Genomic DNA, 20,224 nt, shown 5'->3' on the forward strand with positions numbered 1-20,224 from the left:
GAGCCTTTTTCTGAATAAACAGATAATCCCGGTCTATAGTGTTTTAAAATTTGAGATATTAAATTTTGGACAGATAGTTAAAGCTTACTAATCGCAAATTGGGAAGGGTTCAGCCCCTAACATGAGCAGAAATAGTGCTTTATTTTATAAGCATTGCACATGACAGTTTCTGGTGGGATCTGCATTCCAAATGTTTTAGACAATAAAAACTTCCCTAAAGACTTGGTCTCAGCCATTTAGATATTTGAGTAAAGATGCAGATGAATGATTAAGTATGTTAAATGATTATGAAAAGATTAACTTGCAAAGCACATTGGGTTATAGTTGTCCTTTGTTGAAATCTCTTTTGTTCTTGTTTAGTTCTTTTTTTATTTCTTTCTAGCCCCATATGCCATTTTCCTATTTCCTGCCTCATGACAGCAGGGAGCAGCTCTATTATCACCTTCACAGAGCTGTCTGCAAATGTGAGAGGCAATTCGATTTTGCTCAACCACAGGGAGAGTGGATTAGAAAAACTACAGAACGTACAGAAATTGGCTAGGTGGTTACTGCTTTAAAATACTGCTGAGATGTTTTGTTTGAGCATGCACTTCCATTGTACTGTAGACCAATTATTTAAAATAAATCCTAATATAGATGTATGACATTAATATAATTTTATAAATAGTTTGAAAATATTTGTTTTCTGTATATGAAATACAGTAGTTATATAGCAAGATTATATTAAAGCTACCCACCAGCTCATCTAAATATTACCATTACCTCAGAGTGCTCATCTGTTATAAAATTATATGTGAACTCTTTGACATCAGATCATTATGACTGAGCAAAACTGGGGTCCATTCTAAATTTGGGGTCTATTCTTAGTTTTTTTCAAAGCGAAAAGCTTGCCTATATAAGTATTCATCAAACCAAAATATAAGTGATTTAAAAACAAATAAGCTTCTAGAGTTCTAGAAAATACTAAAAAGAAATTAAATTGACCCAAATGTCTTAAATTCCTGATTACATAACTGATATGTTGGAGGGAAAAGTGAAATATTTTGATAAAATATGTACAAGATTTCCTTAGACATCAGTATGTATTTTCTCTTTGTTTCTTCCTGTGTTATAAAAATCAGGACAGGTTGCTTTATATTGTATCAAAGTCAAATAACATGTATTCTATTGCTGCATTTTTAAATTAGATCAGAGTTAATATTAAATTAATTGCTAAATATGTTATCTTCACAGTAAATAACACTGCTGTTCTACAGCACTTATTAAGACCAAGTGTATTATCTACTCTTTGCTGTAACTGTGAATGTCCTCTTTGGGGGAGAAACTAGACTTTGACTTTTTCTGTTATCTTTTTATTTTTCCTAATCTTGAATATGAGGTAGTGCAGGTGTAGTCTGGTATTTTTTGTAAATATAAAAATAGTTCACAACTTTTCTTACGACGTTGTCCGACTATGCTAGAAGGGAGGATAGGAGACACTGGATGTGGTTTATTATGCAACTTTATTCCTAAATGTCAAGAAGTATCTGGCAGGTAAAAGTGGACAGTGTCAGTATTTCCATAATAATTTACATATACCTTGTGGTGGGCGAGCTGCTGGAGCTCTTGAAAATACTAAAAGCGCTCTCCCTTAACCCATTCTGGTTGCCAGCCAACCAGCTACTGGGACTTCACTCCCCCTTTGAATAAGGATGGAGAGGGCTGGGTCCCTGCCATATCAGTTATAGATGCATGAACCCTCCACCCCCAAATTCCTCTCCTTTGTAGAATAACTCCTTTAAATCCTTCACCAATCTATTTTATCTGATCGCTGCATTTTTTCCCTACGGAGTACCTGCACTGGACATCTGCCCCACACTTACGTAATGAGTTGCGACATCATAGCCTAATCCCTGTTTCATGTTCACACCAGCTAAACTGCCAATCTGTTGAGGGAAAAATTCCTCCCCAGATCTTTGAGAAAGGAGCGTGACTAGTGTTATGCCCACAGTGAATCATGACGAAACCTGGTATTTAACTACTTTCATGGGTGGGAGTGTGGGTGCTACTATCCCTGATCCAGGTAAAAGAGGGCTTTTCCTGCACGGGCATGGACCTAAATAGTCTGTTCTCTTCTGGTCCCCTGTGTGGGGCATGGGTCAGTGTCCCCATGCTGATCTGGTTTGAAGCTCCTGCAGCAAAACACTCTTCGGGTATTTCGCCTCTGAAGGGGAGACACCTTTTCCTACAAGCCAGACAACAATTCCCACTGCACAACATGCAGTGAGGTCATTGTTACCAACTCTTGTGATTTATATTGCAAGTCTTGCAATATTATTTATCTTAAAGCTCCATCTCCTGAAGTCCAAATGATTAAATAAGTCTCAGCCTTCATTAAAAAAAAAATGGTTCTATTCCTCATGGTTGTGGCAAAAAGCTTGAAAACATGACCAGAGTGTGCTTTAAAGGAGCAAAACCAGAAGGCACATAAAAATAACTCTTCACATTATTATTTTAAACCAGTTGCATAATTTTGCGGGAGGGACCTATCTCATGATTTTTTAAACAGTTGGAGTTTGCAGTGCTGCTCATATTAAAAAGATATTTGGCCTATGGAAATCAACTGAACCCACCATTTTGCTGTGATCATACTGTGATCACAGATCATTCCTCCTCATACCCTTGACCAACACAGCTACCCAGCAGAAGTTTTTAATGTAGACATGGCTTAAATTGAAATTTAACTTTTAGGGTGTGTTTTAAAGGTGCTGTTTGAAAACGTAGAATAATAGAAATATAGGGCTTGGACCCTCAGAGGTCATCTAATCAATCTCCCCATGCTGAGGCAGGATTAAGTATATCCAGACCATCCCAGACATGTGTTTGTCTAACTAGTTCTTAAAAATCTCCCGTAACAGGGATTCTGCAACCTCCTTAGGCAACATGCTCCAGTGCTTTAAATATCCCTGTATTTAGACCGTTTCCCCCTAATATTTAACCTAATCTCCTTTGCTCTAAACTAAAACGATTACTTCTTGTCCTACCTTTGGACATGGAAAACCATTGATCACTTTGTTTTCTTTACAACAACATTTTACGTATTTGAAGCCTCAGCCTTCTCTTCCTTAGATTAACCGTGGCTAATTCTTACAACTTTTCCTTATGGGTCACATTTTTTTAAACTTCCTATAATTTTTGTTGCTATCCTCTTGATTCTCCAACTTATTCATATCTTTCATAAAGTGCGGTGGGATTTTCATTACTTTAAATCTATATCATTAAATGTTTATCACAACTTTTCCCCATAACTGTGTACCAGCAATTCTAATGTATTGTCTAATGGTATCCTGTCTATAAAATAATAATTCCCAGCAGGTTTATCATAACATAAAGCACAAGAGTGAAGCTTGAGTTAGCTGGTTAAGGTTGGCTGATTACTGTTACCAGAGTTTGGAAAGTATTACATTAATTTCTGGGGTTGAATTCATTTGAAAATAAATTCATTTTAGTCCACATAGGCACCAGAATCGGATGTGGGAGAAGTGACCTCATGCAGGTTTATTCCTAATTGTTGCCGCTGATCTGCTTATGTGACTGTATACCTGTCATTTAACCTCTCTTTGCCCCAGTTTCCCAATCTGTAAAATGAGGTAACAGGGATTAACCACCTTTGTAGAACATTCTGTAATACATGCATTAAAAGCTCTGTAGAATTGCTAAATATTGACATTTTTGTTTCAATTTCTAACATTTTTAAGTCTCTCCGGAGCTCACTATGTGTTTGCCAAAAATTGTCAGATTTTTTTTTAAAAACTACAAAATCAGCAGCTGTTCCTCATCCCTAAACCAAAAAATAACTACAATAAATCCAACATAATCAATTCCTCTTTTCTCCCCCACCCCCACCCCAAACATCAGTCTTTATCAGGTCCCTCCTTCCCCCAAAGTCTGGTAGATAGGTAGTCCTTGCAGTGTATTTTTAAATTACAACCTAAAAGCCATGGCACCACTGAAAACAGTTCTGATAAGTTTTTTCCAAAGGCACTTTACTGGTTTTCTGTGATTGATACTTTAAGACATTATTCCAGGGTATTTTACCAAGTATTTCTGTTATTAGGTGTATATTTGATGTGACAAATCTGTTTCTCAAATCAAAATACGGTTTTTTGTATTATTCATATATTAAACAGGGGTACATATAAAAATCTCTCTGAAAACAGTGGTTTAAATGTCCATTGCATTATAGTAGTCCTTGTAGTAATGACACTGTCAAAATGACTGACTGACAGAAAATACCTATAATTTGTAACAGAAGAGCAATCTGCATTTTCAGAAGGGATCAACTTTTCTTTGAGAGGAAACTTCTTTTGTAAATAAACTGCATGTATTATACAAAACTATTAGGCATCTTGTCAGGTAAACCAAATATTATAAAGTATCTTGTGCTTCTGTCATTTACCTGAGATAATTCATGAGAGCTTGAAAGATACTGCAATTTTGTTGTTTATTGCTCATTAAAGAGAGCCCGGGGGAAAAAAACCTGGTTTTTGGATTGATACAAAAATAGAATGTTTTAGATGCCTCAGAAGTTGTGCCCAGGATGTTGGGTAGCTTGCCATTTTCAAAAAGCTCTTCATCCAACCAGTTTGTTTCTAATGAACTCTAAATTGCATAGTCCTTTCATGTTTTTTGGATTCTTTTCATAGAAAAGAGATAATCTATACGAATTAGCTATGAAACAGGCCAGATACGTATTCTTTTCAAAGTAGAGTTAAGAGATGCACTATTATTATTTTACAGTAGCACCTAGAAGTTTCAACCAGGACCCCATTATGCTAGGTTCTGAAAAAAGGCATGGTCTCTGCCCTGAATATCCTTCAATCTCAATACATAAAGGTTGGGAGAAAGAAAACATTCTCATTTGCCAGATGAGAAACTGAGGCACAGAATGTAAGTGACTTGCCAGTGGAGGTTTGTGGCAGAGATGGAAATTGAACCCGGATATCCTGAGTCTTAATGCAGAGCGTTAACCACAAGATCATCATAAGCATAATATTTCCCTCTGTTGTTGGTTTGCTTATTCAGGTTTCAGTTTAGAATGATAAAGCATACTGTAGCTATCATAGAAAACATTGGATTAAACTGTGTCCCTTAGAGTTTTGTTGGCTTGCTTTATCCTGCATAAATGAGATTTAATCTTTTCAAGAATGGTCATGGTTAGTTTGAACTAAATGAAATAAAACACTACACAGAAACTAATGGTATGTCATCTCTTTAACCACAACTTCATCTGCGTGTGTGCCAAATGACCTCCCTTTCTTAATGGAGATCTCTCCTAAAAAACAAATTTCTTGCATCAAGTCCTAGAACTCTGATTCTGCCATATATATATATTTCTAGATCTTGATTTGAACCTGTCTGTTATGTATCTGAACTATATTATTTTGCCTGTTTCTGACTTAGATGTTAAGATCTTTGGAGCACAGGACTGTCTTCCTTTGTTTCGTTCTCAGCACTGAACAGTGCACATTGAATAGCCTAACTTTATTTTGCTATTTTTCAAACTTCATATGTTAAGACTAGACTTCCTTAACACATACTTTCCCAAACAAGAAGAAAGAAAGCTGGACTGCTCTCCAAGACAATCCTTTCTGCTGCAAATCAATAGCTCAGTGTCTAAATCTTCCATAGCCATATAGAGCAGGGGTGGCCAACCTGAGCCTGAGAACTAGCCAGAATTTACCAATGTACATCGCCAAAGAGTCACAATAATATGTCAGCAGCCCCACATCCGCTCCCCAGCCTGCAGCGCCTTCCGACAGCCCCCACCAATCAGCGCCTACTCCTCCCACTCCCCCCCGCACCCACTGCAATCAGGTGAGGGCATGCAAGGCTCAGGGGAAGGGGCGGAGTGGGGACAGGGCTTGGGGCAGAGCAGGGGGTTGTCAAGTGAGCACCCCCCAGCACATTGGAAAGTTGGCATCTATAGTTCCAGCCCCGGAATCAGTGCCTAAGTAAGGAGCCACATATTAACCTCTGAAGAGTGGCATGCAGCTCCGGAGCCACAGGTTGGCCACCCCGATATAAAGTCTTACTAACTTGGGAAAATTATCCAGTGCTCTAATGGAGTCAAATGATTATCAATTATGCCTTACATAAAATAAGGGCATTGAAGACCGTTCCAACATAGTTTCCTTCAACTGAATTTAAAGGCTCAGTTTTTGTTAGTTTCCTGAAAGGCTGCATCCTTTTAGCCATAGCTATCTGTCTTAGGGTTTTCAATGGGCTCCTCACTATTTTATGTAAGGATTAGCATTTCCTATGTATATTCAGTGTCTTTCCCGTTTGTTTGTTTGTTTGGAGTGTCCACACAGCAATGGAAGAGAGAATATTTTTAAGAAGTCAGAATAATATGACTGTAAAATTAGAATTGGTGGAGGGACAGGTATAGTACCTGAAACTGGAAATTGAGATTGGCCCTTTAAAATCACCTCTTGGAGTTTTTTGGTGTTGTGTTTTTTATTTTGGTTTTTGGTAAGTAGTCTGGAGTCATCTGATAAGTTTTTGGTAGTCTATATGTGTGCATTTAGAGAAGAATAAGAATTAAGAATACATCCATGTTACGTTCTCGGTCCCCTTATGGGCCATTAAAAATATAATTTGGAAGTATTAATCTAGCAGTCTGTTGTTTGTTTGTTTTTTCCCCCTCTGCCCATGGCCCTCCAAAGTTTAAAAAAGTAACCAGCCAAGTAAAATCAAGACCCAAACACATTAACACTAGCAACTTGGCTGTAATACTAATTCTGTGGCTATTTGTTGTGAATTATTTTGCTGATACCACTTCCACAGTAAATTACTCTTCTGTTGCTTTGTAAAAATACATGCTATTGATCGTTTTTGTGACGAGACTACTTTTTCCTGATGCAATATTCATTATTAACGTTTGACTTACTAACATTGCTGTTTAGAAATTTTAATTTATACCACTCAAGTATTAAGGACTCCTTATAATGTATAACTTTGGTAGAAACTATTACAAGTAGTAGCGCAGGGATTATGCCTTTCAATATATTTGTACGGTGCCTAACACATTTTGGGCACGATAGGCGTATAAATATTGTTGACCTTTCTGCTGAAGTGTTATGCGTTGTCAATGATCATGTATTAGTTCTGTTGATATTGTATTGTCAGACCCATTATATCTTCAGTAAAAATTACTTTAAAATGCCACATTCAGTGGGCCTAATCCATTTTTTTAAGCATCACCACACAGACTGAAAAGGAGGTGCCTGGGTGCAAGGTTATTGACCTAATAGTCCCTTTGAAAAGAAAAGAATCTGCAGGGATCTTGAGTATTTTTGGTCTTGTATGTATTATAGCTGCAGAGATTGAAGAGAGAAAAATTGAATGGTTGAGAAATAAACCATCCAAAGAAAAAGCTTGGTATTTCTTGAGTTACCTTTGCATTGCTTATTAGGTGATCTTTACTATTTTAAATCCTGTAGTAAATAATCACAAGAATGAACAGAGCACAAGATTTTGGCTGCTCTGTAATTGTGATTTTTTTTTTTTCTTTTTAGATCCATAAATGGCCAGATTGTGAGAACTTGAAACTAAATTCATTTATTTACACCTGGTACTGGCTTCCCCAACAGTGTCACACCAATGTACTTCAACTCTGATCTAGAGTGATGTCCCTGGAGGTCAGAGTAGTTCAGTCTGCATGCCTGATCAATCATTGACCAAGCCCAGTGAAATTGTCAGCAAGAATGTCCGTTGTGATAGTGTTTTGTGATGTGGATATCAGTCCACTATGAGTTAGAATGGGATCACCAGTTTATTTTACAAATAGCCAAATAACCAACAAAGATCTGTCAAATGGTAGCAACTCAATCACTATTGAGTGAAACACGGATTCATTGCAGTGACCTACAGGTGAAAGGCTGAGGCATCCTAATCTGAGCTAAGCAAAATTTCAGCCTTGAACTCTGACTTACAGAACAGGGAAATGGGAATTTGTCTTGGTTTTGATTTATAAGAAAAGCAGGAAGCTGATAACTTGAATTATTAGAGAATGACCTTTTTTTAAGCATCACATTTTTGTAATAGTAGATCCTGCATATTTAATTATGATATAGGTACCTGTGTTAATATTTGTACTTCCGTTCAGAATAAAATTTTCAAAATATTAGACAAAGTACAAATTATATTATTGTTCCAACTTCATCACCATTTTTCCTTCCTGTTTCATTGTAAAGCGAGCGAAAATTTTATAACTATACATTCTCAACATTTTTGTTCATGTTAGTGCATCATGTATTTTGCACAAATAACGTCGTTTCTGAATAGAATATTACAAATCCAAAAACTTGCATTTACAGACTTCATTGTTAATGTGAGTGTCAGTGTTCTGATTTTTTTTTTGGATATGCTGTGCTCTCAATCAGGTGATAAATGCTTGCTTAGTAAACTGTTTTTATAGGTTATTTCAATTCATTCCCTTTCCTGAAACAAAAAAGTTCCAAGTATACTTTTCATTGAAAAGTATTAAATGTTTAAATACCTTTTACCATGGTGAATGTGGAATAGTCCATTTATCTTCATTAAGGCATATAGCTTTAAAACTTGTGGCTTTGCTACTTGTGAGTTATGGATGCATGCTCTCACTTGTCAAGATAAATGTATTATACCGTAGTTGTCTCCCCCTCCCAATATGGATATTCAAGTTGTGCAGCAGATTTGACCACAGTAAGCAATTCTCCAAGGATGAAGAAAGAAAATGCACATACTCCTAGGAATCTCTTTTTCCAGAGATAAAATTGACATTTTATAAATAATTTCCATGTTGCAAACTTCAAACTCACAATCACAGCAATTCAGCTATATGAATTTGGCATGAGTCAGTTTCAGTTCTTAGTGCTTTTCATTGGAAATGGCATAAAAAGTAAGATTTCTCTGAATTTTTTATGCTGTGGGCTTACAAGGGACAGAAGATGTTCTTCACTTGTGGTTGTCTAACAGTGCATGGCAGCATAAATAACGAAATGGTCATAAACCTTAGCTGCACTTCTAAGGTCACATGTTCAATTTAATTTTTAAAGAATCTAGAAACAAACTAAGCAGTTGATAACAGGTCAGTTGCAGGTGATAAAAGGTATTTTAGATGGGACATTACTTCTTTTTCCACACCTGGCATAGCCACATTATATCTTTTGCAGTTTTTTCTTATGCACTGGTAGGTTTGTCCACAAACAACAAGATTCTTGAATTTCAGGGTAACAATGCATTTTTAAAGATAGCTTTCATATTGCATAGATATTTTTTTCCTGCACAAATATTGATGTCAGGAAAGTTTAAGTTTGAACAACAAGGATAATTTATCTCTGTCTGCAATTTGTCACTGTGTGTGGAATGGCATGCAAAATACAGGTATGCTTTCATAAAATGAGTTTTTTGATTTGCTATTGCAAAAACTTGGAGAATTGAAATATGTCAGTCTTTAAAATATTTTATATAGAACTTTTTGACTAAAAATTCCACCCCAAAAACCAACCCCCCAAAGCTGTGCTCAAATGGGCCCCACTGCATAAACTAGATTCATTGTCATTAGCAATAGAAAATGTCTTTCTTTAAAAAATATTCAGTTATGTGACTATATAGTACTTTAATTTACAAAGTCCTTGTATTAAACATCAAACATCTTAATCTAGTTTTTAAAGTTTCTTTTCAAATAAGTGTACAAAAGTAAAGTAAAAAAAAACCAACAGATTTTTTTAAACTAACATTATCAAAAATTTGCTCTCATTGGCCAGGCACAGGATAAAAGAATGAAAAAAGTGAATAACATATTGGATCATATTAAGCATAGCTACATACATACAGCCAAAAAATTACAGACGACATTGAGTTTGGAGATTATTTGAATTTTGACTATGCAAAATGTATTACTCAAACTGTTGTGGGTCATTGACCGAGCAACATGCTTGCAAAAAAGTATGCCATCTTTATTGTTTTTCAGATTATTATGGTTCTTGTAGCTAAGACAGATGTACAAAAAGATACAGTTTTTATTTTGTATTGGCAGCTTCCAAATATTTAGTATCTATTTCCAAGAGTTGCAATTAGTAAAGCATCCATGGTACTGAAATCCACACATCCCACAAGCTAATTATATTTGCAAGGTCAGATTGAATACATATTTTCAGAAAAATAAAGGGTTATATAAATGTCTCTTCTACTTGGCTGTTATATCACAGTTTGTTGATCTGGAGTATAATGTGTACAATTCACAAATTTGTCTGATAACAGAAAGTGGTGTGTGATTGTGTTTATTTTACTAACCAGTATATTCACAGCAATCACTTCCAAATATCTCTCCAGTAAAGATGTGTTAATTACAAAACAGACAGGGTCTTCTATTATATTAAAGCTACTAACAAGAAGACAGCAGGAATCACACATGTAAATAGCATCATCAACCCCTATTTTAGTCCTCTGTTTTGATCTGTGAGTTGTGCATAGACCAAAGGTGCTATTAAAGACTTAGTGTATGAAATAGGCAGCATTATATGAACAAAATTTATTCAACAAGAAAACAGACCTTTAACATGAATTTAACAAGCCTGAGAAATTATAAACTATCATATGCCGCAGATTCATGCAGTGATAATAAACAAAAAAAGGAAAGTAAGAGGTTTTCTTAAACTAGCCAAACTGCTAATGGTTTTGTTATAAGCTGTCTATGTTGAAGTGACCTCTGAAAAGTCTTGAGACACTTTGTACCAGAAGAAATTAAATGGTCAGGATAGTGAAAGAGTTGCAGTGTGGAAAAGCATATTTATAACTGCTACCATCATGATCTGGAAAACATCCTACTACCATAGGCTTGAGTTGGGCTTTCAGAGAGGTAGTCTAAAAGCCTCATGCAAAGCTGTTACTATTTTTGTTAATACAGTGCATGCTGTAGTGAGGTAATAAGTACAATGAAAACTATAAATTTGGAACTACTGTAAATCCCTTAAATTCTTTAACTCTGAAAAATGGATTTTTCCTCTGCTTTAATTAATCCTGGGAGGTTCTCTACTTGGATTACAGTCTGTCTAAAGTTCCATTGTTAAATATGAGGTGACCATGTTGCTGTCATTTGATTGCATCGTGCTGTACTTCAAAATAAACACAGAAAAAAGACTTTAGTTTCTGCACACCTCCAAGTGCTCACAAGGGCTTTTTCCTTGAATCTTACTGTGGCATAATTAACACCTAGTTCACCCATTGCTCATTAGAGCACTGGACATTAATGAGTCTATTTATTTTGATATGATGCTCTAAAGGAGGAACCGATTTGTTCTCACTGTGCAAAAAGCAATTAGAAGATTTCACAGAAATGTAAATGTAGGGTATATTGCTGTATTTATGCTTTTATTGCGTACTAGATCTAAATTTAGATTGCAGGTTGTTGAGCATGTTGGTTTCCTTAAGACAGTTGCTATAGTGATGGCAATGAATTCCTTTAATCTTGGTGTAGCTAAAGTATTTAGTTTTTATTGGTTGTCATAATGCTACTAACAAGAAAAATGTCATTCAATTCATACTTTCTGTATTCTGTCTAGATTAGTTACCCTTGTTTTTTGAACATATAAGTATTGTGCGTTTAGGATTTCACATTAGAGTTTGAACAAGAAGGATGCTAACAGTTTTAGCAAATATTTGTGTTTTGTTTCTCCAGAGTTGCACAGAGAGAGCCTGTAATCCTTTATTAATGTGAATAGTGCCATTGAAGTGATGGAAATTACTTGCATGAGTAAGGACTGCAAACTTTAAATCATATTGAGTAGAGTTCTTAAATATTTCAGCAGCTAGTTGTCCAATATATTTTGCTATGAAAGTTATCCAACTATGACACTGTGAACAGTAGTTAAAATATTTGATTTACTATCAAAGTGGTGTTGCAATGCCTAATATGTTAGGAGTTTTAGTTTTCCTTTCAAAAATGTACCTTGAAAAGTAAACATAGAATCCAATGTTGGAACAATTATTAGACAAAAATGCCATTGCATTTTTGGATAAGTTCCATGGTTTCTAGTGGAGCAGTCATTTAAACTGCAGTTGAGAAGTGTAGCCATTAGGAAGTTAAATTATGATGAAGCACTAAGTTATGGTATCCTGCCAAGTTAATGTATCTTGCTCCTCAGAGTAAATTTTTATTTGCTTGATTTTCCTATCTAGAAGTCTCTGGAGGACTACAGTATGAGTCTTCTTCCCACCCCCATCTCCCCTTTGCTTTGCTTTGCTTTGCTTTATTTGTACTCCTTACTTACTATAGTTGGGCATTTGCAGATGTTTCTAAATTAGGACATCTGGTTAAAATGGAATTTCAGGAGTTGGAAAACTGATAAGATATACTTTTATATATACAAACATGAGTCTTAAAACTGTCTGAGTTAAAGTAAAATCTGATGAGAACATTAAGAATATAATTGATCTTTTTGTATTACAAGGACGAAAAGGTAGATATGTTGGAACTCTTTTAGAGAATGGTTGATGTCTTATAGGTGAATGAAGTTTAATGGTTTAAAAAATCATTAAAGGAATTAAACTCTTCTTTAGCAAGATTAAAATTCCATATGCTATAATAATTCTTTCTGTGTTAAACCGGTTAATCTGTTTAATTGAGAGAAGGAAGGGTGGGTGGGTGTGTGTGTGTGTGTGTGTGTGTGTCAGTCACAGGGAAGGGGAGAATGTTAGGGGTTTTTGTCTTTACCTTATAAATTCTTGTTATCTATCACCATGCTATCTGGCATAAATTGGGTCACTGAAATTCTAATAAGTGAAGAACAATGACATATTTGCTGAAGGCAACTTTAAAAGACAAGTTGGAGAAGGATCTGGCCAGTCAGTTGAGAGTCCAGGATTGTACAAGTCACTAATTTACAACTGCTTAATGGATAAACCATGTGAGAAATTTAATCTTTAAAAGAAGTTTATAACTTCCAATCTACTTATAACTGCTTATTTAGTGAACATCATTGCTGTGCTTGGTGCTGTATGCATTTAGCAGTAGACATGGACTCTTCCTAAATTGGATATGGACCATGCAGTCAACACGCATGCACAAGTGGAAAAAAATATGGTCCTTCTAGCGGTACAAATATCTTCCGCTACTTTGTGTATCATTATCTGTCTTTGATACTTATATCAAACATTGCTGTGTTTTGCTTGATGTGACTTAAACAGCTTCTTTGACATGTACAGTATGTGAGATCGTTATTAGTCTGCCTTCAGTTTAAAATACTGTAAATTGTTACATTTTAAAATTTCCATATTAATCTCTGCCAGTTCATTTGTTACCTCTCTGTGCCCTTTAACATGATATCATAATTGCATTACATTCCCACTTAAGTAGGTTTATGGGTAGTATCCTAATTTGTTTAGCTAGAAGGGAAGTCCTGAGTTGGTGAGAAGCACTTAAAATATTTTTTCTTTAATTTTTAAAATATGGACAATTTTTGTGTTCTTGCTTACCTGGAATAAGCTATTATAAAACAATGGGATATTTAGCTTCTCAGTATATTAGACCTTGGTGCCATGTGGTATTGTGTGAAATACAGATTACAATACAACTGCGGTGGAAATTTCTCAGGCATTTTAATGTAAGCTCTTAAAACTATGAAGCATAAATCCAGTTTAAGAACATGACAAAATTAGAATCTTTAAAAAATAAGGCCCCAACACTTCAATCAAAACCATGCGGGGCAGATGCCTACATCAGTGTGGCACCCCATTGACTTCAGTGCGGCTCTGCATAGGTGCGAGGTCTGGTTGTAGGATTATGGGCTAAATAAATCAAAATCTTTGTTTGTAGTTATGAATCTATAATGATAGTTGGAGGTGACGAGGATAGTTTTTGTGCTGCATGGCTGTGATGTGTTCTAAGTTATATCTCACCTCACCTAGCAGCAGGTTAGGTGATTATTTTTATTATATGAAACCACTAAATATTTATTTGCAAAGGTTTCTTGAACAATTGCAGCAAAGCATAGAAATAGGCTAGATGGAAGCTCTACTTTTTTTTTTCTTCCCCCATTTGTAATGAAATAACTGGATATACTACCTTCCATGTTCCTTAAATCATAAATGACCTTGGTCGTCTTTTACTCTATTTCTTACTCCTGAGCATGACACTGACAAGGACTTTTTAATCCATCAGACAGTTTATAGACCCTTTCTTAGTCACAAGAAGCAAAAAGCATCTGACTAGAAGGGAATACATGGGGCAAGTTCCTTGCTGGCTATAATTTTGTTGTCATTTCAAGTATTGTGGTGGTGTAATTGATGTGACAGGACTGGGCTTTAGACACAGTCCCTTAGCTTGTGCTCACTTTCAGTTTTCGTCTCTCTCTGTCATTCATTTTGATTAGATAAGATTTAGGTGACAAACATACATACCTATGAAGTTTATAGTATGTATATCTAGTGATCTTTTCAATGTTGTAAAATAAAAAGTACATAAAACTTAATAGTTCCATGAAAAATGTAGTTCTGGTGTCACCTTACAATACAAAGTAAAGAATTGTGTGCTGATGGCACAGTCAGCAGGAGGTTCTTTTTTATTAATATTATAATTAAAAGATTTTCTGGAAGAAGGCCAAAAACAGATGAGAGTTGATCATGCCTTGTCCACCGTTGCTTGGCACCATTGCTTGCATTTTCTAAAAAGAATTGACTTGACGTCTTGTTTTTACAGGTTGTTATTGATGCCTTCAGATTGATCAATGCTAATATGATGGTCTTGGGACATGAACCAAGACAAACAACTTCAAATCTGGGTCACTTAAACAAGCCATCTATCCAGGTAAAGTCAGTATTTGATGATGATAAACTCTGTTTTGTATTGAGTGGTGTTTAATCACAGTGATGCGACAAGTATCTTAAAATGTTACAGCTATAATTTGTATGTTATCCCTCATTGCAGTATTTTAATGTGCATATAAAATTAACTTGATATTTGAATAGGTCTACTCCTAATTTATGAGTGTAGGATTGAGCTCTAAATTCGTCAGATGTAAACACAGAATTTAAGTAGATACTGTCAAGATTTGGTACAGATTTATAAAATGAAAAACTTAAAATAAATCTTTTGTGTGAATTTGGGAGGACAATACTCTAGCTTTTTTAGTTTTATCAGACCAGTGATACAAGAGAGGGCAAATGGTATCCTTTTTCAGTATTACAGTTTTAAAACTGCTCCTGTTAACATATGCTTGAGCTTTCCTAAAGCCAGGATGAGTAAATGGTGTTTTATTATCTACTGTAAGCATCCCAATTATATGTGATAAAAGAATAAATTACTCTTCAAGCAACCATTGAAAAATGCCCTACCCATTAATCATTATGGTCTCTTTCCACTTGCTTTACTGCTACATTTTTTTTTAATATATATATTCAACTTTTTAATGTGTCCTAAACAAATATTCCATCTCCAACTCTGGTTATTACATTGGTGACCTTGTAATTTGATGAAGTGTGGGGGGGGAAGGGGAAAATGGAATAGATCATTTGAATGTATAATTGACCATTTCAAGCATAATCCTCTTTACTTGAGTGTATTGTTTTTATATATCTTTGTAAGAATGTATAAAGTTTATAACATTGAATTTCTCTTTTGAATATTTACTCTATTTGGTTTCTGGTGTTGATGATTAAGGCCAATACTCTCGTCTTCAGTGAAGCCAAACCTTCATTGCAGAAAGCTTCTTCTGCTCTAAAACAAGAGTATCCTCCTGAGTGATTAATGCCTTATCCGTATTCTTGTACCTTGACTTTTTTTTTCCTCAGTTTTTCCCCCCATGAAGAAAAATGTATTTTATTTTTAAATGTATTGTAAAAGGCATGAATAGTTGCTACCAGGAAGCCTAATTTCTTCTCTGAAGATTATTTACATGAACAGTAATACTAATGTATGTTGCTAAATATGGCCTACTGAAAGACCGTATAGTAGCCACAGTAGAACTGAAATTAGATGCTTCAACTTTTATTATCAGATTGCTATCTTTGGGGAGATGCCAGCTAGCCATTGTTAAACTTCTACCTTCAACACATTGGTAGCTTTTATTATTTTATGCACTAAAACACTTTTTTTTAAAGAAAAATGAGCAAAAATATTCATACTAGTAAAATAGTTAGTTTTAAAAGGTTGAAGTGTTTTGCTTTTGATTTTTAAATCTGTGAAAACTGCGAAGTATAATGAGTATGAAATAACCTACTAATGTTTTTGATTGGATACAGACAAGCCCATGCTTGCCTGTTTCAAGAGAATATATTACTGGGCTTTTTTAGGCTGTATGTAATGACCTCTCTTGTAAACCCCCATAGTATCATACTGCTTCATTATTTTTTGCAAAAGGTTAAGTAATATCTCACAGTCGAAGATCATTGTTGTTGTAGCATGGCATATTTCAGACATAAGTTTTTTTCACTTATTGCAAGTCAGCAATGACCAGTTACATATTTTATTATTACATTAAAATATTGCAGTTTGAAATTAAGTGTATACATATACAAGTTCTTAAGACTTATTCTTTCCACGGAGAACAAATGTAGATACACACATGTTATAAAGTCCCTGAGTGAAATGCTGACCTCATTGAAGTTGATGGCAAAACTCCCATTGACTTCAGTGGGATTAGGATTTCACACGTCCCCTCCCCCATATTTTATCAGTCATTTTGTGAAGCATAAGGCAAGCTTATTAAAGACTTTAATATTACAGGACTTAAGTATTGCACGACACACACTAATCTTTCAGTGAAACAAAACACTTGAGGAACAATGTCTTTAAAATATAGAGTGCAAATAGGTGTACATTTTAGAGGTTTCCAATTAACCTGTTGCAGTGACTATTAGTACAGTTTCAAGATAGTTGGGAGGAGTAGTGGAGCAGGATTTTTTTTATTTTTTTTTAAGTGTTTGCACTTTTGCTCAGCTAACACCTAAGTTGAATTAACTTGCTGTTAGAAGGGAAATGATTGCAGGGGAGATAGTCAGTCTATTTAGGACTTGTACTCCTAAATCCCTTAGGAGCTCTTAAGTCTCCCCTTATCTACAGTTAAGTTAAAACAAGAGGGTACAGATTTTCAGTTCGGGGTGGGGAGGGGAGAGCGAGAATGTCAAAAGAAACTACAGAACTTTTTTCAGTAATTTAAGGCTGAAATTACTATAACAATAAATAGGCAAGTGTTTGTTTTTGAGATTCTGTTGACTACAGTAAAGCTAAATGTGTATCTTTGACAATCAGCAGTTAACAAACTCTAGTGAACATATAGTCAGTTCATGAAAAATGTAACTGTTTAAGTATTTCTTTGTATAGCATACAAATACATGCAAAAAAATCTATTTTCAACTTTATGATATCTATTAAATTTTAATTGCAGTAGGATTTTGAAGCACTAGAATGAAAAGCTGTACTTGCATTTTGTGGAACAAATGCTAGCCATGGATAGCGTTAAGGAATAGACATCAATAAATAGGTGAAATGATCAAAATATAATTTGGAATATCAAATATTTCTCTACTTCTTAAATGTTGCATGGTATAATTTTTCACATCTTTTTTACATTGCGAGGACAAAACATCTGACAAGGATTTATGTTCATACACAGATTATTTCTAGAAACTACATCTTAATCCAAGCCATACCTTAAGATGTACATTTCAAAAGAGTGCCCATTATTGTTTTGATACTACAACAAAGCAGCAAGATATGGAGCATACATATAAAGGTTTCATATAACCTAATATGTTTCTTGTAAACCTCTTATTGGTTGGTGAGGTGCTAGTGTAAAAACGTTGCATCCATAAAGGTCATGCCAATAACTGGCAAGATATTGCATTTAATGTTGAAAATTTAAAACAGTCTTAATGCTAAAGGTCTATTCTGTAAATATCCTGTCTAACCAGCACCTGAAATGTAAATTACTGTTTCAGCTGTAACCATAGCTATACAGCTCAAATTATTAACTATTAAAAATTAAAACCTTTGCCACATGTTTTAGATTTATAAGTGATAGTGTCAACATAAAAATCACACCTGTGTCTGAAATACGTTTACCTCCTGTTTTAAGTACGACTTAAGTTTACCATAAACAAGAGATTGGAGAGCAAATAATTTAATTTTTTTTTGTTTACCGAATCTGTCTGCAGTTTACAAATAGTTGTACTGTTTCCTTGTTTGTATGAACCTTTCATGTGGAAACGGAAGAGAGAGCAACATTTTTTAAAAATAGGAAAATAAGATTGTTAGGAGCAGGTATAGTGGTTGACACTACCTATAACATTTTTTCAAAACTATTTCAAGTTGAGTGCTTTAGATAGTCACTTTCTTACTAATATTTTTCATATCTATGATAGTAACTTCAGTGTGAATATTTTTCCATAAACTTTTATAGGCTCTAATTCATGGACTGAACAGACATTATTACTCCATTACCATCAACTATAGGAAGAATGAACTAGAACAGAAGGTAAGAAATTCAAGTTGAGTTCTACCTGGCTTATTCATAATCAAAAGTAGTCAAGATTCTCAAGGCCAGATTCCTGCCTCATTTACATCTGTACATGCTCATTGTCTTCATTAGAGTTGATTGGGTTTAACTAAAGCCAGACTTTGACTCTACAGTTGGAACTACAGTTGGTTCTGCTGATAATGCATGAGTCAAAACAGACTCCAGCTCAACTAGTGACTCTTTGGCGAGTAGAAATAAAAAGTAATTTTTTATCACTAAAGAATGATAAAACATGCAGATCAGGGAGTGTATCTGTTGAGATAGAGGCTGCTAATTCACATAGGCCCAGAACCTCAAAGGGAAGTAGGTACCTAGAAAATCACAGGAGCAACAGTGCAGTCCACAAAGCCTGCGTTAGCACCTAGACTCTTTATACAATGAATGGAGTGAGAGAGGTGCCTGAGAATGCAGGCCACAAAAGCCAGCATGCTATGTGAGGAGCCACCTAAGCTAGCCAGTGTGAGACGCTGATGAAAGGGGTGTGTTCTAAGCCCTGCCGCTTTGATGGAGATAAGAGCCAAAATCCAGGTTGCAGGGAGGCACCTATCTCTGCTAGCTATCCACAGCCAGGAACTCATCTCCTGGAAGGAGGTGGCTTAGGCACCTAAGTACTTTTCATGCAAGAATAAGTTAGGCACCTGCATCATTCCACAAAAAACAGAAGAAGGTGGAGGTGGTGTCCTCATTATACCTTTTAGCCCAGTCACCTGGGATATGGGGGAGATAGGTTCTATTGCCCTTTCCTCTCCCCTCCTCCCCCGCTTTCCCTCTCTACCCGAGAGGAAGAAAGCATTTGCACAGGAGTCTCCCACCTCTCTGGAGAGTGCTCTAACCACTGAGCTATGGAATATTCTGAAGTGGGGGCCCCTCACTCTCTTCTGTTGAAGCCGTTCCAGTGTGTATAAATAATTAATCTTTCAATAGGGTGACTAGACTGAGTCTCCCTCCTCCCAGTGAGTCATTGTGTGTGTGTGTGTGTGTCTCTCGCTTGTGCTCTCTCTCTTCATCTGGTGACTAAGTATTTATCCAAAGTGGAACAGATTCAACAGGAGAGAGTAAAGGAGCCCCACCTCAGACTATCCCATAGCTCACTGGTTAGAGCAGTCTCCTGGGAGGTGGGAGACTCTTGTTCAAGTCTTTTCTTCCCTTCAGGCAGATGAGTTGAGCCTGAATTTCACACACCCTCGAGGAGTGCTTTAACCACTGGGATAAAAGGCATAAAGTGGGCACTACCACCTCATCCAGTAGCCTCTGATTTTGAATGGGACCTGCTCTGGAAGGAGCATCTGAGCACACCAACTGGAACAGGCCCTGTGCGGAGGAGAGGGTCTCCTCTGCCTATCTTTCCCCCATTCGTGGGTTGCACTGGGGCATAGGTGGGAGATAGGCATCCAGACGCCTAGAGTGAGACAGCAGTGCACACGCCAAGAGAGAGAAATTTAGGCACCATGGAGTGAGTATAGCTGCCTATAAGATTAGGTGGCGGCCTAGTGGAGGTTTTGTGGATTGCAGTGATGCCTAAAACTGGGACTTAGGCACATAAGTACCTTTGTGGATCTGGGCTAGCGTCCCTTTTCATAGCAGAAACACACTTTCAACGGCTCAATGTGTTTGTTTGTTTACCTGTATTTGGATGACAGGTCCAACAGAACCAGATTCCCACAATAGGTCTCTCCCTTTTGGGT

The 20,224-nt window shown here is 35.9% G+C and overlaps 1 protein-coding gene across 1 annotated transcript in view; it reads left to right on the forward strand.

The window, feature by feature from the left end:
• PSMD14 (proteasome 26S subunit, non-ATPase 14) overlaps positions 1-20,224 on the forward strand; it is a 60,085-nt gene that overhangs the window by 32,899 nt on the left and 6,962 nt on the right. Inside the window, exons 8-9 of the mRNA XM_073305619.1 lie at positions 14,723-14,830; positions 18,423-18,497. Of these exons, the coding sequence (XP_073161720.1) occupies positions 14,723-14,830; positions 18,423-18,497 (183 nt within the window). The remainder of the gene's footprint in view (positions 1-14,722; positions 14,831-18,422; positions 18,498-20,224) is intronic.

Source organism: Lepidochelys kempii, chromosome 11, assembly GCF_965140265.1.
Source record: "Lepidochelys kempii isolate rLepKem1 chromosome 11, rLepKem1.hap2, whole genome shotgun sequence".
NCBI classification, from domain to species: Eukaryota; Metazoa; Chordata; order Testudines; family Cheloniidae; genus Lepidochelys; species Lepidochelys kempii.